This window comes from Hemicordylus capensis, chromosome 1 (assembly GCF_027244095.1).
Source record: "Hemicordylus capensis ecotype Gifberg chromosome 1, rHemCap1.1.pri, whole genome shotgun sequence".
NCBI classification, from domain to species: Eukaryota; Metazoa; Chordata; class Lepidosauria; order Squamata; family Cordylidae; genus Hemicordylus; species Hemicordylus capensis.
Genome location: NC_069657.1, coordinates 17,882,119 through 17,905,298, shown reverse-complemented (window position 1 = coordinate 17,905,298; position 23,180 = coordinate 17,882,119). Strand labels below are relative to the sequence as shown.

The 23,180-nt window shown below is 45.8% G+C and overlaps 1 protein-coding gene across 1 annotated transcript in view; it reads right to left on the bottom strand.

Annotated features, from left to right (window-relative positions):
• Window positions 1–4,442: 4,442 nt before the first annotated feature.
• Window positions 4,443–23,180, bottom strand: part of PLD4 (phospholipase D family member 4) — a 34,189-nt gene continuing 15,451 nt past the window's right edge. The window contains exons 5-11 of the mRNA XM_053259610.1: window positions 21,274–21,394; window positions 18,205–18,332; window positions 15,317–15,517; window positions 11,065–11,204; window positions 9,321–9,486; window positions 7,526–7,622; window positions 4,443–6,199 (exon numbers count right to left, since the gene is read on the bottom strand). Of these exons, the coding sequence (XP_053115585.1) occupies window positions 5,976–6,199; window positions 7,526–7,622; window positions 9,321–9,486; window positions 11,065–11,204; window positions 15,317–15,517; window positions 18,205–18,332; window positions 21,274–21,394 (1,077 nt within the window). The 3' untranslated portion in view covers window positions 4,443–5,975. The remainder of the gene's footprint in view (window positions 6,200–7,525; window positions 7,623–9,320; window positions 9,487–11,064; window positions 11,205–15,316; window positions 15,518–18,204; window positions 18,333–21,273; window positions 21,395–23,180) is intronic.

Here is a 23,180-nt window from a genome sequence, read left to right as displayed (position 1 = left end):
GCACACACAGTTCCCAAACCTGGGTAGAACACTGGTTCTACTCAGTTTTCAGAGTGTGGACAGCCTCTGAAATATGTTGTCTATAAGACACTCAGGTCCGGATCAGCTAGGAGAAATGTAGTAATGTACTAGCTAATGATAATGAGTTGGGAAAAGAATGGTTCATATTTTACCTCAACCACACCGGGCTGAAGAAAGCTCCACAAAGATCCTTGAGACATCATGCCTGAGTCACTGCAACCAGTAGAATTTCTTGAACGAAAGCAGAGTTGCCAGGTTGCCAGAAATGACCCAGTTTCTCCAGCTTTTTGGTTTTTCCTCGGAATTAAGGGTGTCAAAGTTTCATCACAGGCCATTTTTGAGACGCTACTGGGCCCTAGCTCTCTACCACTGGTCTCTTTTCTGATACCAGATTCCCTCCCTGCATTACCCTTCCATTTCCCAAGAGTTACTAGGCTCGTGACATCAACAGGCCCTGCCTCAGAAATCTCAGATTTTTGCTTGCCTCCAACGCAGCAGCTCTCATCAAAAGGATTGCTGTGCCCCTCATCAAAATGTTTTTTGTATATCCTCTTAAGGTTTTGCATCATTCTTTTCTTATTTTTTGGTGATGCTCTTTCATTGTTTACATTTTATCTCAGCCATGACCTCACTGGGGTCCTTCATCAAGCCACTTAAATACTAGCCATTCATTCCCCCATACCATCAGAGAACATATAGGGGGAAGTGGGACAGCACCTTCTGCCCACATCCCCCCAACAGCAGCATGTTCAGTGTGTTCACATGAAAGGGCCCTGTGCCTGTACAGCCCCGTTCACACGAATGCTGAATGTGTGGCTACCAAGGGGTGTGGTCATAAGGCAAGGGGTCTCAAACTTGGGTCCCCAGATGTTGTCAGACTACTAGTCCCATCATCCCCAGCCACAATGCCCAAAGGCCATTGTGGCTGGGAATGATGGGAGGTGTAGTCTGACATCATCCAGGGACCAAAGTTTGAGAACCCATGTCCTAAACCCCTGCTAACTTGGTGATTCTCTTTATTTAGCAGGGGGAGAGTAACTGGCCCTATCCCTCCCCAGCACAGTTCCTCCAGTGACTGTTGCTGGTGTCTATCTTATGTTTCTTTTTAGATTGTGAGCCCTTTGGGGACAGGGATCAATCTTATTTATTTATTATATCTCTGTGTAAACCGCCCTGAGCCATATTTGGAAGGGTGGTATAGAAATTGAATTAATAATAAAAATAATAATAATTATTATTATTATTATTCACACTTCACACACTGAAGTTAAAACTATTCAACACCAATGAAACCAAGCAGGCCTTTAAGAAAGAACAAGTCAAGAACCAAGCAGAAAAATGGAAAAAGAAGCCACTGCGTGGTCAATATTTGCACAATATAAGTGGAAAATCAGACATCAGCAAGACCTGGCAATGGCTTAAGAATGGCAACTTGAAGAAAGAAACAGAGGGTTTAATACTGGCTGCATAAGAACAGGAACTAAGAACAAATGCAATAAGAGCAAAAGTTGAAAAATCCACAACAAACAGCAAGTGCCGCCTTTGTAAAGAAGCAGATGAAACCGTGGACCACCTAATCAGCTGTTGTAAAAAGATCGCACAGACTGACTACAAACAAAGGCATGACAAGGTAGCAGGGATGATACACTGGAACATCTGCAAAAAATACAAGCTACCTGTAGCCAAACATTGGTGGGACCATACAATTGAAAAAGTGGTAGAAAATGAAGATGCAAAAATATTATGGGACTTCCGACTACAGACAAACACCTGCCACACAATACACCAGATATAACTGTAGTCGAAAAGAAAGAAAAACAAATTAAAATAATCGACATAGCAATACCAGGGGATAGCAGAATAGAAGAAAAAGAAATAGAAAAAATCACAAAATACAAAGATCTACAAATTGAAAGGCTGTGGCAGAAGAAGACTAAAATAATCCCAGTGGTAATTGGCGCACTAGGTGCAATTCCAAAACACCTTGAAGAACACCTCGACACCATAGAGGCCACAGAAATCACCATTAGCCAATTACAAAAAGCAACTTTACTGGGAACAGCCTATATTCTGCGACGATATCTATAATAACCAACAGTATTGATGATAAAATTCTGGCATCCCAGGTCCTTGGGAAGGACTCGATGTCTGGATAAAACAAACCAGTCAATAACACCTGTCTGAATGTGTAAACAAATAACAACAACAACAACAACAACAACTTGGCAAAGAGGCACCTTTTAACACGGTGATTCTCTTTTATTTAGCAGGGGGAGAGCAACTGGCCCTGTCCACGCCCAGCACAGGACCTCCAGTGACTGTTGCGGGTGTCTATCTTGTGTTTCGTTTCTTTTTAGATTGTGAGCCCTTTGGGGGACAGGGAGCCATCTTATTTATTTATTTCTCTGTGTAAACCGTCCTGAGCCATTTTTGGAAGGGCGGTATAGAAATAAAATAAAATAAAGCAAGCGCGTTTGCATTGAGGGGCATGACCAAGAGACATGACCACATTCCCTACACACACACACACACACACACACACACTCAACATGTGGGAGAAAAAGTGAACGGCCCTTATCTCTTAACCTCAGCCGTTCCTATTCCCCAGTCTGTAACATGGGGATAATATACTAACATATCACACAAAATGGAAGGGATTACTGAACTAGTGTAAGTGAAATGTAGAAAGCGTGTTCGGCAAAAATTAGTGCTGCTATCTCTTCAGCTCCAGGCCTGTTTCCTTTCTCAAAATGAAGGCTGTGTGGCTTCCCTCCTCTTTGTTCTCTCAGAGGTGGCCTCTCGTGAGGCCTGCTCGGCACAAAAAATTACTCTGAGGTACAAGAACGCTGAGGAGGTAAAATGGACGGCATCACTTCAGACTGGGGGCAGGGAGGGGTGGAATCAAAATTTAAATACATAGGAACATAGGAAGCTGCCATATACTGAGTCAGACCATTGGTCTCTCTAGCTCAGTATTGTCTACCCTGCCTGGCAGCGGCTTCTCCGAGATTTCAGGCAGGAATCTCTCCCAGCCGTATCTTGGAGATGCTGCCAGGCCGGCAACCTGGAACCTTCTGCTCTTCCCAGAGCGGCTTCATCCCCTGAGGGGAAGATCTTACAGCTCAAACACCAAGTCTCCCATTCATATGCAACCAGGGCAAGCCCTGCTTAGCTACGGGGCCAAGTCATATTTGCTTCCTCCACAAGATCAGCTCTCCTCTCCGCCTCGGTGTTTTAAAAAAAAAAAATCCCTCCAAACTGACAAGATTTTTTATTTATTTTTTTAAAGCACAGAAGTCTGTGTTCAGGGGAGTGGGGTTACAAAGGGAATATTAATTTAAAAAACAACAACACTTTACCTGTAGTCTGAAATGGTACAAGCCATGTGTAGTCCAGGCCCAAAGTGTGTGCTGTTCTCTGCTCACTGCGTTCTGGGATCTGCCCAAGCAGTTATTCCAGGTCTAGTCATATTGTTGTGTTTTTTCCCATTGAGGATTGCAAATTACATCCAGACTGTTAAAGGAACCTTGTACCTTTCAGAGTTGCAGCGAAGGCGGAATTTGGCCTGTTGTTATCACTTCTCCCCTCATCCCCATTTTTATTGATTTTATTGCTGTAGCAGTTTCCTCCCTGAGCAAAGGGAAAGGGTTTCTCACCCTTGGGTCCCCCCAGATGTTGCTGGACTACAACTCCCATCATTCCCAACTACAGTGACTTTTGGCTATTGTGGATGGGAATGATGGAAGTTGTAGTCCAACAACATCTGTGGACCCAAGGGTGAGAACCCCTGACCTAGAATACTTCCAAAGTCCCTTCCAACTCTATGATTCATTCAATAAGCATCCACATCCAAATTAATTCAAAATGCAACATCAAAGGATAAAGCAATGAGCCAGCTACATAATGAGCACATGCTCCAACATATTGAGTTCACAATTATATACTCAGGACTTAGATTTTTTTAAATGGGCTGGAGCAACTGATAGAAAAAGCTGTTAGCTGGCAACATTTATATACAGTTCTCAAAGGTAAAGCATCAAAACCTGGCAATGGATTTCTGGCAGGGCTCCTGTGCTTTCGACAGGTCAAAATTCAACATGTGCAGCCTTCTCCATTATAGTATCTGCATGTGGTAGGGTGTCCACATGCATGAAGATGAAAGCAAAGTCTTGAAATATCAGTATACAGCACACTGACATTAAGGCTTTTTTTTAATTTTAAAAAAAGCAGGTATATTGTGACGTGTGTGAAAATCATGAATCTGTTTTACTGTGATTAGGAAGATTTGGGGTCGTGATCTGGCTTCTAAACACACATCATCACAGCTAAACACACACTTGTATGGTTTTCACAGTGGGAGATGTGTGTGATTTTCCCCCCCTTCCATGTAAGAAATATATTGTCTGTGAAGCAGCTTGAAAGGTAGTTGATCACAAGATATATTTCAATATGCATATTTCATGTTTTCTGCATATAGCCACATCTAAATGTTAGCAGTAAAAGTGACATATAGCACAATACAATTCCCATTTTGGCTAATAACCAGTTCAGAAGCTCAAAATTCAGCTTGGACTGAGAACAGAGGAATTGTTGCTGTTATGTTTTTACTTTTTGTGGGGGGAGGTGTCCTTTTTAAGATCAACATGCAGAAATATATTAAGCGACAAGCTTCCAAACTTTTACACCAAATTAAAGACACTTTGTCAGAAATCAAAACCTAGTGACGTGGTTTCTTAAATTGTTCACAACAGTACTGGATTAGTGGATTTTGACCTGGGTTCAAGTCCCACCTTCAGTACAGATACACAAGGTGGGCCTTGGTCAACTTGCTGTTAGCCTGAGTTTCCCATGTTTAAAATAACAGTTACTATACTTACAGAGTTCATGTAAGATTTAATGTTGCTGCTAGCCACCTTGAATTTGAAGGATTAGCACTACTGAAAGCGGCAAACCCAACCATTACATGAAGAACTCAAACTGGCAACATTACAAACACTTCCTGGGTTTCAGAGGCCTTTTTCAAGCAGATTAGAGATCTCCATTTTGTAGTCCTTAGGAACATAGGAAGCTGCCATATACTGAATCAGACCACTGATCCATCTAGCTCAATATTGTCTTCACAGACTGGTAGCGGCTTCTCCAAGGTTGCAGGCAGGAATCTCTCTCAGCCCTATCTTGGAAAAGCCAGGGAAGGAACTTGAAACCTTCTGCTTTTCCCAGAGTGGCTCCTTCCCCTGAGGGGAATATCTTCCAGTGCTCACACTTCTAGTCTCCCATTCATATGCAACCAGGGCAGATCCTGCTTAGCTAAAGGGACAAGTCATGCTTGCTACCAGAAGACCAGCTCTCCTCTTTGAAGACAGTGTGGATTAAGAAGGAGTGGGTAGTTTGCATATGATCTCAGCCTGTAATTTAAACCATTTACCCAAATCAAGCAGGCTGTAATTTTCACCAACACTGCCATCTTGTGGCATTTTGCAAGTGCAACAACTTTTTAAACCAGTTGCATAACTATCCTGACCTCTGGGCTGCAAATTAGCACTTTGGCAGGCTGTTTGCACAATTCCAGTGCATCAGAACTGAAGGAAGAATTTAGCTTACATTTTCTTGGGATTTATTCCTTTCGGTATGCTTGCCTGAAGTCAACATGAAAAGATACAAACTGAAAGACATACCACACCACAGAAAGGCACTTCTTATATTAAGATGTGAATAGACAAGGATCAAATTTCCCTTATTCAGAGGGGCGACCAATTCATCTTCCAGCTAATTTCCAATACACAATGTTCAATGTAAGCTGCACAAAGTAATGTAATAACCAGACCTTTCTGTGGTCAAAACTTGATAAACCCTGGACTAAAGCATTTATCATCTGGCAAATACCTGACAGAGATCCTAAATGCTGCATGCAGCAAGGTTATTATAATTGAATTTCCATCAGCAACAAAAACAATTTAGCTTTTTCTGAAACTTTTAAATCCATCTTCCCAAGCACAGTCCTTCTGCCCTGGCAGGTCTTCCATATTGATTGAATATTTGGAATTCCAGTCTCGTTCAAAAAGAGACTTCAGTTGTTCCTGTATTAGATTCCTCTTTGTGGGGTCTGTTGAAGATTGCTTGGCGATCAGCCCCACACCTGCAGTGGTGCTGAAGTATTCTTCCGACCAGTTAGAGGTCCCTAAAGACAGTATAAAATGATGCAGAGTGTGAATGTGGTAGTGTGGTTTTAATTTATTTTATTTATGTATTTTTACAGTTATATCCCGCTCTTCCTCCAAGGAGCCCAGAGCGGTGTACTACATACTTTGGTTTCTCTTTCACAACAACCCTGTGAAGTAGGTTAGGCTGAGAGAGAGGTGACTGGCCCAGAGTCACCCAGCAAGTCTCACGGCTGAATGGGGATTGGAACTCGGGTCTCCCCAGTCCTAGTCCAGCACTCTAGCCACTACACCACGCTGGCTCCCTAGTTGCAAAAAAAGGCAAAGGCAAAAGTTCCCCACTATGGCAGGTAATGGAGGCTCTGGCTCCAGTTAATTGAAGCATTCCAAGGAAGCCTACTTAAAGCAAAGCTATAGAATACAATGGGGATGACGGGGGGAAACCCCAACAAAACCCAAATGCATATGCTTTAGTCCAGCTTGTGTCCCACCCACCCCCACCCCCCCTCAACTTAAACAGGAGGTACAAGTGGGCAGGAGATCTGGACTACAGCACGTGTGGGCATGCCTCCCGACCCCCACAATGGTCCTGCTCCAGATCAGAGGTGCCTGCAGCTACTGTTTACCCTGAAAGGGAAACTCTTATTGGTGGCCATGATGGCTTTCCTCCCAGGGCAACTAGTAGCCATGGGAGCCCAGATCCAAATGGCAGGGGCAAAGGCAGAACCTTCCCTCCCACACTGGGTGACCCTTGTGGCTGCTATTTCAGTTGATACAACATACACAGTGCCAGGACTGGGGGGAAACAAATTGAGGAGGGCACAGAAGGAGCAATATGCATTTATGGGTCAGTGAGTTGTGTCCCACACATTAGATTTATGAAACAGAAAGGGGGTAGAGGGGGAAAGCTACTTTTTGGGGGGTGCTTACCCCCCCCCCCCAACCTCCTTGAGCCACCCTTGATACACACAGGGCCCAATAATATGTTTAAAGTAATGTATATGTTGTTCCTGAGAGAGACACTGATTGAAGCAGCCTTAAGCGGTGCAGCAGAGAAATGCTTGACTAATAAGCAGAAGGTTGCCAGTTCGAATCCCCACTGGTACTATATTGGGCAGCAGCGATCTAGGAAGATGCTGAAAGGCATCATCTCATACTACTTGGGAGGAGGCAATGGTAAACCCCTCTTGTATTCTACCAAAGAAAACCACTGGGTTCTGTGGACGCCAGGAGTCAAAATCGACTTGATGGCATACTTTACCTAGCAATGATCCAGTGGTCTTTTGGTCAAAGACCGTAAATAAAGTATGTATTTTAAAAAAAAAAAAAAGTAAAAATGCACTTACCAATGTAGGCTGCATTGTTGGTCACCATATATTTACTGTGACTCAGCCTTGCAAAGGGGATGTTGGTGTGATTTCCAACTGGAACAATGAAGATTTTCTGAAAGGAAAATATGGCTGGAATGAGCAGGAATTTCACACTGATGACTTTATGGAATTTCACACACAATAGATTATCAAATAATAACGGCTTTTGGCTACACGGCTCAGAAAAGCATCTGCAACTACTACAGCTCATAAGAATAATAAAGGTAAAGTGTGCTGTCGAGTCAGTGTCGACTCCTGGCGCCCACAGAGCCCTGTGGTTGTCTTTGGTAGAATACAGGAGGGGTTGACCATCGCCATCTCCCATGCAGTATGAGATGACGCCATTAGGTGGCTTCATAAGAATAATACTTTGCCTTTATATCATGCTTTTTGTGTTGCAAAAGGTTTTCAGGGCTTCAGCTGGAATGGACGTTTCCTTTCCAGGGCTTACAGCAGCTTTGGAGGGAACCAGGGGTGGCCCAAAGGATTATGGTGCCTGGGGCAAAGTGCCAAGTTCTGCCTGGCCCAGCACCTTGGGTGGGGTCACCTCCCTTTCAGAACGGATCCTTGCAAGCTGTGAAAGTGCAGGGGTGGTGAGAAGAGAAGGCTGACAGCAGCTCCCTCTTCTCTCCACATGCTTCTTACAAGCTCTGCGAGGACTGAGGCTCTTCACCGAAGAGCTAAACGGATGGCAGCAACAGGGGCATCTCATAGGAACATAAGGAAGCTGCGTGGTGTAGTGGCTAGAGTGCTGGACTACGACCGGGGAAGCCCCGAGTTCAAATCCCCATTCAGCCATGAAACTAGCTGGGTGACTCTGGGCCGGTCACTTCTCTCTCAGCCTAACCTACTTCACAGGGTTGTTGTGAGGAGAAACCTCAGTATGCAGTACACTGCTCTGGGCTCCTCGGAGGAAGAGCGGGATATAAAATGTAAAAATAAAATAAATAAATAAATATACTGAGTCAGTGGTCCATCTAACTCTGTGTTGTCTGCACAGATGGAGAGGGGTTTCTCCAGGGTTATAGGCAGGAGTCTCTCCCAGCCCTACCTGGAGATGCCAGGGTGGGAACTTGGAACCTTCTGCATGCAAACATGCAGGTGCTCTTCCCAGAGCGACAGCATTTCCTAAGGTGAATATCTTACACATGCAGTCTCCCATTCAAATGCAAACCAGGGCAGACCCTGCTTAGCAAAGAAGACAATTCTTGCTTGCTACCACCTAATGGTGCAGCCGGGAAATGACTTGACTAGCAAGCCAGAGGTTGCTGGTTCAAATCCCTGCTGGTATGTTTCCCAGACTATGGGAAGCACCTATATCGGGCAGCAGCGATACAGTAAGATGCTGAAAGGCATCATCTCATACTGTGCGGGAGATGGCAATGGTAAACCCCTCCTGTATTCTACCAAATACAACCACAGGGCTCTGCGGCCGCCAGGAGTCGACACTGACTCGACAGCACACTTTACCTTACCACAAGACCAGTTCTCCTGCACTGAGGCGACTACCTCACCTTGCCTCATGGAAGGTCTGCCCCTGGAAGGAACTATTTTCATCAGGATTGCAGCAGGAGAGAAATAGTTGTGCCAGGATTGCAACCAAACCTTCCCTCAGCTGCTGTTTTAGTAAGAAGAAAAAACACAACCCCACATATCTGGTGTGACCTTAAGGGCCATGTGAGACTCAGAAGAACCCATTACACACCCTTAGAGTGCATGCTTTATATCATTTTGACTGGTTTTGAAACATTCAAAAGCACGTTCATTTTACCACTTCTATTGTGATGTTGGCAGGTGGGTCATTAAGGGCGCTCAGCGACTCCAAGTAATGAAACATGGACGGGTCAGTATGGATCCAGCAGCTGATCAGAAGCCGTATATGGATGTTGCGACTGAAGGCGACACTTCTCAGAGCATTGTCGATGGGTGGCCAGTATCTGGAACATAGGAATATAGTCAGCAATGTTGACTTATTTGCAAATAAAGAGCTGCAGGCATACAAATATGACCCCTGCTAACTTGGCAAAGAGGCACCTTTTAACATGGTGATTCTCTTTTATTTAGCAGGGGGAGAGTAATTGGCCCTATCCACCCCCAGCACAGTATCTCCAGTGACTGTTACTGGTACCTATCTAATGTTTCTTTTTAGATTGTAAGCCCTTTGGGGACAGGGATCCATCTTATTTATTTATTATTTCTCTGTGTAAACCACCCTGAGCCCTTTTGGAAGGGCAGTATAGAAACTGAATAAATAAATAAAATAATAAATAACTATCTATATTCCACTGTGTATGAATAGCTGCCTATCCCACCTATACTTCCACCGCTGCCACCAAGTAGACCTTTTGTATGGCTGGGTCTACTACAACAGCCCTTACATCTTTGTAAAAAATACCAAAACAAAAACTCAGTAGAGTGGAAAGGCTTATAGGTGTGGGGTTAAACAAGCTTCTAAACTTTATATAATAAAAAAGTTTACTTTGCGGGGGGGAGTTCAATGTTAGGGATGTGCAAACTGGTTCGAATTTGAACCGGTTTGGCTTGATGGTTCGAATTTGAACCGAACCAGCCATCAGGTTCGAGCTGCAAGTTTGAATTCAAACCAAACTGGGGGGGGGCGGTCAATTCGAACTGGTTTGAACTGGTTCAAACCTTCAAAAGTGGGTGGGGTGGTAGTTGGCACCCATGGGTGCCTACCACCTAACCTCCATAGCAATTGGACACTCATGCGATTTTTAATGAATTTTTGAAATTTATTTTTATTTTTTCTCATAGGGTATAATGGGACTTGAACCAGCCCATTATTCCCTATTGTGGAGCACCCATGGGTGCCATCTACCACCAAAACCCCAAAGTAATCAGACACGCCTACAATTTTTAATGAATTTCTCATAGGGTATAATGGGACTTGAACCAGCCCATTATACCCTATTGTGGACCACCTAGGGGCACCCAGGGGTGCCTACCACCCACCATACCCCAAGGCAATCAGACACTCCTCCAATTATTGGCGAATTTTAAAAGTATTTTTAATTCCTCATAGGGAATAATCAGGATTCCAACAAATGTATCACTTCACGTTGGGGAGAAAGTGGTGGCCTAGAGTGGAGTGTGGTGGGTGGTAGTTCCCAAGGGGGCAAGGAAGCTACCAGAATTATTTGAAAGGAATTGGGCAAAGGGCTGATTTTTAAGTGATTTTTGAAGTTTATGTGTCTTTAAGGTTTTACTCCATAGGGAAGAATGGAGGTTTCAGCAGCCCATACCTGCATTTGTGGGGTGCTGGGGTGACCCAGAGTGAGTGGTGGTGTAGTTCACAGAGGGTGCCAACCACCCCCATGGGTTGCTAACCCATGGGGTACAGGGTTTTGTTGTTTCTGAGGTGCTCTGAGTGTAGATTCTCTGGTAGCAAATGAGATTTTCAATGACAAACCAGGAATCCATTCTCATTGCCCACACTTTACCTTTACCTTTATGAGAACCCAAAGGAGGGGCATGTGCTAGGTTCAGCCGGATACCTTGGTGGTTGTCTGAAGCGGCTTGTAGGAAAATACTCCATAAGGGAGACGTATACAAATTCTTCTGCACCGTAGATAAGATCAAGGACAGCTGCAAGGTCATTGGTGCGCCCTTCTGGACAAAATGAAGAAGGAGAAGCCTAGAACAGAGGAGAAGTTGAATGACTACAGCATGTTGGCTGCCTGGCACCAATGCACCCGAGGCAGGGCACCAAATGCACATGCTCCTCCCCTGCTACATGCGAATATGAATACAATGAATATTTATATACTATTTTCCAACAAAAGTCCCCAAAGCGGTTTACATAGATATAAATAAAAAAAATAGCTCCCTATCCCCAAAGGGCTCACAATCATCACAATCCTCCTCCTCCTCCACATACTCCTCCTCCTTCTCCTCCACATCCTCCTCCTCCTCCTTTTTAAACATACAATAGAACCCCAGTAACAGCCACTGGAGGGATGCTGTGCTAGGGATGGATAGGGCCAGTTGCTCTCCCCATGCTAAATAAAGAGAATCACCATTTTTAAAAGGTGCCTCTGTGCTCAGTTAGCAGGTCACAGGCCGCTGCTACCCCCCACCCACCGAACATGCACATGCACACATTCCCCTCCACCTCCTCTTTTGCAGCAGCAGTAGTGCAGTCTGCATGCCCCCACCCCCGCCCCACCCTCCCTCATGCTCCACTCAACTGCTACTTAAAAGGAGGAGGAAACAGAAGAGGACCTGAGGACAAGGCAGTAGAGTGCTGGTGACACACTGTAGAGCATCTCCGGGACTCTATTGCCCTTTCTGCATTTCCTCTTCCATTTGCTCCCCCTTTACAGAGCCAGCCCAGTGGGTGGAGAAGGAGACAGTAGCAGCAAAGGAGGAAATAAAGGAAGGACCGGGAGCTGGATTGTCTCAGGGCAATGGCTGTGCCACTCCTTGGCAAAGAGCAGTTCCAGTGGTACGGGTGGCTAGTTAAGGGAGACAGGTGAGGCAGCAGGGGGGACGAGTGGCATCTTTCCTCCCTGCTAGTTTGTTGGAAATGGACTTGCAGGGCATCAACCTTTTGCACCAACTATCCTAATGACCACCAGGGGCATTGGGAGTAGAGATAGTGAGTCAGGGTCTCCCTAGCGGTTCTACTTGTCTCAGTGACCCCTGATGTGACTCTTCAGGTATTTCCTGTGCTGAGTCAGATTCCCTTCCTTTCCTCTTAGAGAGCAGATGGAAACATCTCTCTCGCGCCCTACTTATTCATTATGTAGTTCTTTAGATTAAGGATTAGGTCTTTCCTCTCCAAAGGTGTACTTCACCAATAAATCTACTTAGTATTTTATTCTACAAGCATCTCCATGTGTCTTCTCTAAATAGCTGCAACAACTAAACTCTGCATTCTACTCTGTAACTGCAGTGGGTAGCTTCTTTAGTGCTCTGCTAATTAATCTGGGGGTAAAAATTACAACCCTCAACAGTTCTCTAGTAACCCACCACTTGAGGCTACCAACTCACCTCACCTCATGGAAGGACCACTCCTGCTACAGCATCTATCTAAATCTAGTAAGACATATGCGTAGTAGTGGTCCCTCTAACTTTTTAAATCTCTGCGTGGAATGAGTTTTGTCCTAGGGGGCAGTATCAAGGCAGTGTCTGCACATGTGCATTCAGAGTGGGGCCTTCCTGGTTCAGCCTGAGTGGGTCTAAAATTAACTGGGTGGACATTAAAACAGTTGTGCATGCACACGTGCACATGCATATCCTCTATAATAAAGAGCCTGTGTGTGCGCCCGTGTCTCTGCGCCCGTGTCTTCCTCGGCCATTCTGGGCATGCGCGGAGCGCATGCCCAGAACGTCCGAGGAAGATACAGCCGCAGGCACCAGGCGGCCATGTTGATAGGCACGGCCGAGGGGAGGCCAGAGGCGGCCACGGGGAGGCCAGAGGTGGCGGCGGGTCCAGCCCAAACCCAAGGAGAGCAGAGGACAGAGGCGGCGGCGGGTCCGGACTGGCCGCGGGGGCGGCGGAGGAAGCCGGGCGAAGTGGCGGGGGAAGCTGGGCGAGCCGCCGCCTCGGCCAAAGGAGGGCAGAGGGCGGCGGGCCCAGAAGAGGCACTGGCAGATTCGGTGAAGGCTTCAGCGGCTGACTTCTCAGGGTCCCGGCCGCGGAGCAGGCGGCGGCCTTGGCAAGGGTGTTGGCGGCGGCCTCAGCAGCTTCTCGGCCGTGGAATGGGGACTGGCGGCTTGGCCTTCCTCGCAGGTGGCAGCTTCAGCGGTGGCGTCCCGGTTCGGAGGTGCGGCAAGCGTTCCGGCCTGTTGTCCAGGCCCAGCTTCGGTGGTTGAGGGCTTTAGCCCTCTTGGTCTGTCCATTCCTCCCCCGCATCCCCCTCCTCCCCGGGTGTCCTCCGTTGGGTTTAGGGGCTGGCTCGATGTGGCTTTAGCCCTCCCTGCCTCTGGCTTCCGCTCTCCCACTCCCCTCCTCTCCCCTTCTCTGTTGGTCTCCCTAGCTGGGGTGGTTTCTGGGAGGGATCCGGGCAGCTGGACTTTCCTGCTTGCCAGACGGGAGGAGGAGTGGCAGCGGCCTGGTAAGTAGAACTTTCAAAATGGAGGGGGAGGGGGAAGGGCAGGAGGGAGGGGGCAGGGGGGAGGGGGGAGGGGGGAGGGGGGAGGGGGGAGGGCAAGAGGGGCAGGGGGGAGGGGGAGGGGGAAGGGGGGAAGGGCATGAGGGAGGGGGGGCAAGAGGGAGTGGGGCAGGGGCAGGGGTTAGGGAAAGAGGGAGTGGGGCAGGGGGAGGGGAAGGGCAAGAAGGAGTGGGGGAGGGGGAGGGCAAGGAAGAGTGGGGGAGGGGGAAGGGCAAGAGGAAGGGGCAGCGGAGAAGGGGAAGGGCGAGAGGGGCAGGGGGGAGGGGGAGGGCAAGAGGGAGTGGGGCAGGGGGGAAGGGCAAGAGGGAGTTGGGCAGGGGGGAGGGGGAAGGGCAAGAGGGAGTGGGGCAGCGGGGAGGGGGAAGGGCAAGAGGGAGTGGGGCAGGGGGAGGGCAAGAAGGAGTGGGGGAGGGGAAGGGGAGGGGGAAGGGAAGGGCAAGATGGAGTGGGGATGGCAGGAGGGACTGGGGCAGGAGGCTGACAGGAAGGGGAGGGTGAGAGAGAGGGGTGGGAGGGGGAGGAAGAGAGGCAAGAGTGTGGGGCAGAAGGGAGGGAGGGAGAGTGGGACAGGAGAGAGAAGGGAACAGCCAGCCCCAAAGAACGAGCACGTTAATATAACAGCCTTAAGAGGAGTGTGGCAGGGGGAGGGGGAGGGGCAAGAGAGTGGGCCGGGGGAGGGGAGGGGCAAGAGGGGGAGGGGCAAGAGAGAGTGGGGGAGGGGAGGGGCAAGGGGGAGCAAGAGGGAGTGGGGGAGGGGAGGGGCAGGAGGGAGTGGGGGAGGGGAGAGGCAAGAGGGAGTGGGTAGGGGGAGGGGCAAGAGGGAGGGGGGAGGGGCAAGGGGGAGGGGGAAGGGCAAGAGGGAGTGGGGAAGAGGGAGGGCAAGAGAGTGGGGTGGGAGGGAGGGGAAGAAAGACAAGAGTGTGGAGCAGAAGGAAGGGAGGGAGAGTGGGGCAGTACTCTCGGAAAAGGGCCCCCACTCTCGGCCAGAGGAGGCGGTGGGCCCGGCCGGGTGGAGGCGGCGGAGGAGGTATGGAGGAGGAGGAGGCTGGCCCCAAAGGTCTACTAGCGCCCGTTATTTTAACGGGCTTAAAAATACTAGTTATATTATAATTATTGTTTACACAGTCAGACATTGTTATTGACTGGTTTGTTTTATCCAGACATCGAGTCCTTCCCAAGGACCTGGGATGGCTGAATGTTATTATCAATATTGTTGCTGTTATTATTAGAGATATCGTCGCAGAATATAGGCTGTTCCCAGTAAAGTTGCTTTTTGTAATTGGCTGATGGTGATAATAATAATAATAATAATAATAATAATAATAATAATAATAATAATAATATTTATATACCGCCCCATCCAAACAGCTCTGGGTGGTACACAGTAACAAAATCAAAATCTGTGAATTGGTCATTTTAAAAACAATCAATACAAAGCAATTTTTAAAACAGTTTAAAATGCATGCCTTAGAGGGAACACTGATGCCTACCAAATACACCTACAATTGGGACCAACAATGAAAAGAGGGTGGGGAGACAGGGTCTAACTGCACTTCTAATGTAATATGTAGTTTTCCAATGTCTGATTTAGAGTAACATCTGAGCAAACAATATATATAGGGCTACTTACAGAAAAATAGACTTTGATGGCAGTTCTGTTGAACTGCACTTCTACAGGATTTTGCCTGTTAATCTCAGTAGAATAATTGCTTGGCCATGGAGATGGGATGGTGGCATTTGGTTCTCCCAGATCCCAGTATGTTTTAAAGGTCTTCCAGAGATCATCAGCTAAGCAGCTGCAATTGCTGATCACAAGCCCGACTTCTTTCATCTGCAGAAAGAGAGGAGCTGGAAATCCATAATCTAGGCCCAATATCTATTGTCACTTACACCTAAAGGTGCTCTTCATTTTGTTTTATTTACTAATATGTGTATGCCTCTGTTATCACTTTTGCAAGTTTGAACGAAAGTATATAGCAAAATACGTAAAGAGGAAATGCTCCTTCCCTTCCAGTCAATACTGAGAATTTGATTGGCTGAGTGCCTGGATGCCTCTCTTTGGGCAATCACGGTTGCTTTAATTTTATTTCCCATTCATTCCACTCCATTTGCTTTCCCCCCAAATAAACTATCTTGCTCCCCTCCTGTCCTGTGACAAAATTATCCTAGAGTACAGGACGGTTGGTGTTCAAATACCTTATTCTGTAGATGTAAATGTTTGTGCAAGTTGCCATTTTGTACTTCCTCACCAGACAATTCCTCACTAGCCCAGAGGAGAGCTGGTCTTGTGGTAGCAAGCATGACTTGTCCCCTTAGCTAAGCAGAGTCCACCCTGGTTGCATATGAAAGGGAGACTAGAAGTACGAGCAGCACTGTAAGATATTCCCCTTAGGGGATGAAGCCCTAGGAAGAGCAGAAGGTTTTAAGTTCCCTCCTGATTTCTCCAAGACAGGGCTGAGAGAGATTCCTGCCTGCAACCTTGGAGAAGCTGCTGCCAGTCTGTGAAGACAATACTGAGCTAGATAGACCAATGGTCTGACTCAGTATATGGCAGCTTCCTATATTCTAATTCAGTGAGGAAATTGAAAGCTTGAAAAACGCAGATATAGCACAAAGCACAGCGTCTCAAAGAGTTATGGTTAAAAAATGAACTACAACACAGTAAAATCTACGGCCTTTCTTAACCTGTGGACTCAGTTTTCGTATCCATCCCCCATCCCCTCCCCATAATCACCAGTCTTAATAGTGTTTGTGTTGGAAGTGAAGGACTCTGCGCTGTCTCATGCCTCAATGACAGAGGGGGACAAACTAGTGAGTCAGAGGGCTAGAGGGCTCAAGACATTGGTCATTCCTCCTCTCTACTGCTCTGACACTATCCCTTTGATATGTAGATTGCTACTCTCAGGGACTTCCTTCCTGCCTGACTCTCTCTCTTTCTTCCCTTTTTTCTTCTCCCTATCACACATGCTCGCCTCTCTCTCTGCACCATGTGTTAGGGATGTGCAAAAAATTTCGGGCACAGAACGATCTGTGCCCGAAACAAACAATTTCGGGTGATTCGGGGCCGAACCGAATCACCCTCGATGTCCCCCAAATTTTTTCGAGCACGAGCCGAATCACCCGAATTTCTGAGGTGTGAATTCTCATTGTATCATAGCAAATGAGATTTTTTTTTCAATTAGACAACTCTCATGACCCCACTTTCACTTTTTCACACTTTCCTTTACTATGAATAATATGAGGAAGTAATCAATTTAGCACACTTCACCTTATGAAGACAAACCTCATAAAAATAAATTCACCAAAATTCACCCCCTGCCCAATCACTCTTAAATTGGGGATGGGTGGTAGCCTCCACCCATTAGACACTATCTAGCAGCCCACCCCACTCCTTTGGGGCAGATCCACTTTCTGTCCCCAATCTGCCCCAAAGACACCCAAACTTCAAAAATTCTCAAAAAATCAGCCCTCTGCCCAATACCCCTGAAATTGGTGTGGTAGCCTCCACCCATTAGGCACTACCACCCCACCTCACTATTTTGGGGCAGATCCACTTTCTGCCCCCAAACTTCCCCAAAGTCACCAAAACTTCAAAAATTCTCAAAAAATCACCCCTTTGTCCAAACCCCCTGAAATTGGGGTGGTAGCCTGCACCCATTAGGCACTACCACCCCACCCCACTATTCTGCCCCAGGCCCCACTTTCTGCCCCAATATGCCCCAATCTGCCCCAAAGACATGAAAATTTCAGAAATTTACCAAAAATCAGCCCTTTGCCCAATCCCCCTGAAATTGGGGTGGTAGCCTGCACCCATTAGGCACTACCACCCCACCCCACTCCTTTTGCCCAAATCCCATGCTATGCCCCCGAACTGCCCCAAAGTCACTAAAACTTTAAAAATTCACAAAAAATCAGGACTTTGCCCAATCCCCCTGAAATTGGGGTGGTAGACTCTACCCATTGGGCACTACCACCCCACCCCAAAATTTTGCCCCTGGGCCACTTTTTACCCCCCCAAATCGATTCAGATTCAGATTAAATCCGAATCTGAACCGAATCAAGGGTGATTCGGGTGACCCAGATTCGGGCACAAAACAGAACGGGGGTGATTCGGCTCGGGTCCGAGCCGAATCACCCGAAAATCCAAATTGCACACCCCTACCATGTGTGCAGAGATGCAGACAGCATCTCTCTGCATCCAGCTAGCTAGCTAGCTAAATTAGAGATTCTATCTCTCCACTTTCCTATCTAGAGTGGAGTTCTCCAATAAAGATTCCTTATATTGATTTGAAACTATGAACTGGCTCCAAGTTATTTTGCTCTCAGCAAACACACATGCCTGGGCAGACTCTGCTGTGTTTTGCCTCTGTGCACTCTGCTGTAATAGAAGTGTATCTCTTACCAGAGAGAATTCCCAACAGTTTGTTCCTTTCAATACAAATTGAAGCAAAGTGGGATACAGTTAGTTCAGTTCAGTTCTGTGTTATTTCTTCAGCTTTACATCTTCAAAACTCCTACCTGAGTTAAGGCCCTCCAGTCCATATTTGCACTACCAAGAAAGATGTGTTTCCGATCTACGATCCAGAATTTGGTATGCAGGACCCCGTGGGTCAGCTGTCCAAAATTAATCCATTTTATGTGAGCCCCTGTTGACAAAAATTTAAAAAATTTTGTGAGCCCCTCCCCTGTTGACAAAAAATTTTTAAAAGTCAAATAACTACTTTGTCATGTTCTCAAGAGGCCTCTTCACATGTTTTATTCAATACTCATAGAACAACTGTACAATTTACACAGGTACAGATCTGAACGCAGGTATAGTCATCCATATGTTATGTTGAACGTAGGTACACTTCCTGTCTGTATCATACATTTGAAAGGCCTGTATCTAGGTTCACTTTTTAAATGAACACAGGTAGAGTCATTCACACAAACACATGTACAAGTGTACAGACATCTGTACACTCATACAGCTAAGATGTAACATGTGTTCACTACACTAGATGTCTCCATGTACTGAAAAAGCATGAATTGGCCTGAAATACAGCTGTGCCAGTGGTACAAAGTTGTGTGGATGGCCAGTCTCATGAGCTGGGTTCTGTCCTGACTGAACTGAAGCTTAATCCAGACAGAATTGTGTTCCTAGCACAATTCAGACAAAGATAGTCATGGACGCCATGACCACAAAACACTGTTGAAATAAATGAGAGAGGTTTTATACTAACACTAGATGTCTAGTAGATATCTTGTATCTAGTGAGTTCTTAAACTTTTTATACATCTGGTTTTAAGTGGGTTCTTTTTAATTGGGATTTTATTAATTTTTTTAAAATGTCTGTCATTGTTAGCCACCCCGAGCAGTATTGTACTGAAGGGGTAGGATACACATATTTTAATCAATAAATAAAAGTAGTTAGTAATGACTAACTTAAGTCCCAATGGCTGACAGGATGAGGAAAATTACTCAAAGTAGTCCCATTGAAATGAAAAGGACAAGTTAGGTATTGCCTAACATCCTTTTAACTCAAATGCAACTATTTTGAGTCATCTTCCAGATCGTGTCAGCTGTCAATTTCAGCAACTGACCTCCAGACTATGTTACGCAGTAATAGTACTCAGAAGAAGTTACATTAACGGACTACTTAATTTCAGTAGGACTACTCGGAAGTAATTTAGTCTGGCTATCAGCCAGTGGGATTTAGTCATGACTAACTTAGTCTGGATCCTGCCCACTGTTGGTTGGAGTTGGGTGTACCACCTTTGTTGGGTGGAGCTGTGCTCTCCCTGAAGCCTCAGGCTCTTCTCTTGGCAGTGCTTTTGAAACTATCATTACTCCATGAAGCCCATGTGGCAACCATCACCTGGAGCTCTTCGCTAGTTTCAACTGAGAGACCAAGCCCTTCCAGGAAGTTTTTCACACCTGGCTTTTAGTTCACATCTCCTCTGGAATGGAGGTGTGCATTCACATGTCCGCCAGATTTACCCCAAAGTCTCTGTGAGCTATCAGGAAGCATTTCACATATGATTCGGCTTTTTCATTGTGCGTTAGATTGTAGCCCGATTTATACCTGGGTTGGGGGGGGGGGTTATTTATTTATTTATTTATTTATTTTTGCATGTATCCATTTTTTGTGTCAATTTTGGGGGGCAACTTTGAACTCACAGTAAAACCTGCTGTAAAGTCTGCTGTCTGGGAAAGCTCCTGTGAAAGGCGGATCTGACTACACTCATTTTTTTTAATTATTAGTTTATTAAATATTAGAAATATACATTAACGGTACAACAAGATGGTACAACAAGATAAAGTAACATTTGCAATATACCAGGAAGAAGAAAAGAAGAAGAAAAATATGTACAATTGATATAGGTTTTATGCTACTGGTATATCAATCATACTTATATATTCAGTCCATCATCTTCTTAACCATTTCAACCAAGATCTTATTCGGATTATAATAAACCCTATTTGTCTCCACTGTATCTATAACTGGCTTCCATACCTGCTTAAAGTCATATCTACTTAGGTTTTGTTGCATATTATTACATCGAGCTAAAATAAGTTCTTCAAGAATATATTTCCATATTATTTTATACCAGTTACTGATAACCTAATCAGCCTAACCTACTTCACAGGGTTGTTGGGAGGAAACACTCAAGTATGTAGTACACCGCTCTGGGCTCCTTGGAGGAAGAGCGGGATATAAATGTAAAAAATTAAAATAAAATAAAATAATTAAGATTTTCAGCAGTTTTCCAATTATGAGCAATTAATGCTTGAGTTGATAATATAAGAAACCTTAACAAAACATTGTTATCCAATTTTATATCATAGATCTGACTACACTCACTGTTGCAGCCAGATTGGATTATGATGATGTGCTCTGCATGAGACTGCCTGTAATGAGTGTTCAGAAACTGCAGTTAGTTCAGAATGCAGCAGCCAGATTGTTATCTGGTGTTAGGTTGTATACAAAGCATATAACTCCAGCGCTATTCCATCTACATAGCTTGCTTAGCAGTTTCTGGGCCAGATTCCAAATGCTAGTTATTAACTTTTAAAGCCCTAAGCAAGCTGGGAGCAGGATATCGTATGGACTTTCTCCTCCCATATAAAACTGTGTGCACTTCTTTCAGCCTTGAAGGACCTGGTCTAAGGACCCAGTACAGTGAACGGGCACAGAACACAGGACCTTCACAGCAGTGGCCCTTAAACTTTGGAATGTGGAACCCCTCACTCAGGAAGCCTCTTTGATTCTCTCTGTTCATCTTTCAGTAGACATCAAACACAAGCCTTAGGGCTTAATTCTGGTAGTGTGTGTGTGTGTGTGTGTGTGTGTGTGTGTGTGTGTGCGCGCGCGCGCGTATGCGCACATGCAGGCACATGCAGGCACCAACCTGTTATTTTAATGGATTTATGTGTTTGGGCAGGGGGGTTGGTTTTAACTTATTTTAGTTGTATTTTATTAGTTGTTGCTGCTGCTGCTGTTGTCATTTTTATATTGTTACTGCCTGTGGGGTGGCAGATGGGGGGTGGTGGCTGCCCAACCAAAATGCAGGGTAGACAAATTTTTACAAAGAAATAAATAATTACCTTTCCCCTCCAGGATTGCAAGATCAGTGGAATTGTTAGCTGGAGATGGCATGCTTGTTGCAATAAACACCGAGATGTTCTCCTGGAGCAGGCTTTCAAACTTCCTGAGAACATCTTCACCCTAGAGAAAGCAAATCACTCATTCGTATTACGCTAGGACAACAGATGCTAAACTGTGCATTGGACAACTCTTCCACCCATGCTAGTGCCTGGTTCTGAAATAGCACATTAACACCTGATGTTGGGGAAGCATTAGCCCTATTCACATGTTATGTTCAACACATATCGGGTTTAAAGTGTACACAAGTACAGATATTCACACGTTATGCTGAACATGTTTATGCCTATGGGTGGCAAAAAGCTTAATCCACCCCCGGGGGCCTGTACCCAGGTTCACTTTTAAAATGACTGCAAGTACGCTCACACAAAGACTTGTAGAAGTGTACAGATGTCAACATAATATCTGAACAGAACTATTTGTTCTCACTCTGTTTCCTTCCCACATCCGTAAAAGGGCTAGAGCAGGGTTTCTTAACCTTGGTCCTCAGAGTTGTTGGACTACAACTCCCATCATCCCCAGCCATGGCCTTTGTGACTGGCTATGATGGGAGTTGTAGTCCAACCACATCTGGGGAGGAGAGCTGGTCTTGTGGCAGCAAGCATGAACTGTCTCCTTAGCTAAGCAGGGTCCACCCTGGTTGCATTTGAATGGGAGACTAGAAGTGTGAGCACTGTAAGATATTCCCCTCAGAGGATGGAGCCGCTCTGGGAAGAGCAGAAGGTTTCAAGTTCCCTCTCTGGCTTCTCCAAGATAGGGATGAGAGAGATTCCTGCCTGCAAGCTTGGAGAAGCCGTTGCCAGTCTGTGAAGACAATACTGAGCTAGACAGACCAAATGGTCTGACTCAGTATATGGCAGCTTCCTATGTTCCTATGACCCAAGGTTAAGAAACCTTGGGCTAGAGGAACAAAACAGATTGGAAGAGAAAATGAAATTCTAATGTGTGACCCTTTAAGTTAAAGTAGCAGTGCTCATGCAAGGTGTCTCCACCTGTGGGCAATTTCCCCCTTCCCTTGCAACTCCCCTGGACCCCAGCCTGATCCAAGGGTCCCCTAACCCTCAGGAGAGACTTTTTGGGTGGGGCACGGAATTCAAGGGGCTGTTATAGAGAAGCGTGTTAGGAACATAGGAAGCTGCCATATACTGAGTCAGACCATAGGTCCATCTCACTCAATACTGTCTACACAAACTGGCAATACCTTCTCCAAGGTTGCAGCCAGGGATCTCTCTCAGCCCTATCTTGGAGATGCTGCCAAGGAGGGAACTTGGAACCCAGATGCTCTCCTCAGAGCGGCTCCATCCTGTGAGGGGAATATCTTACAGTGCTCACATGTTGTCTCCCATTCATATGCAACCAGGGCAGACCCTGCTTAGTTAAGGGGACAAGTCATGCTTGCTACCACAAGATGAGCTCTTTAAATGAGAAACAAGAGCTTGATATTTATTACAAACTAAAAACATAGGCTAAGAAAAGAATAAACTGACTAACAGTCTCTTATGCAGAGAGAGGGAAAACCTCTCGGTTTGAATTCATGACAGCAAGTGAGGGGCAGAGAAACAAACACAGTGACGCCACCCCCAAGGCAGTACACAGACACATTCAAATATATACAAGCATGCCCCATATAAAGAACTGAGACAATGTCCATGGCAAAATACCAACAAGGAGTAGGGGAAGGATGGGAACTTCCTTCTGCATGCAGTTGCTAGGACCCATCTTGATCATAACTGATATTGCGTGGATTTCAGTTCTACATATGGCTTTCATTAAAATATGTCCAGGAAGATATAAACTAGCCAAGAGGGTATGCCAAGAAGAACTCTACTTTATTTCACGGGTGCATTTT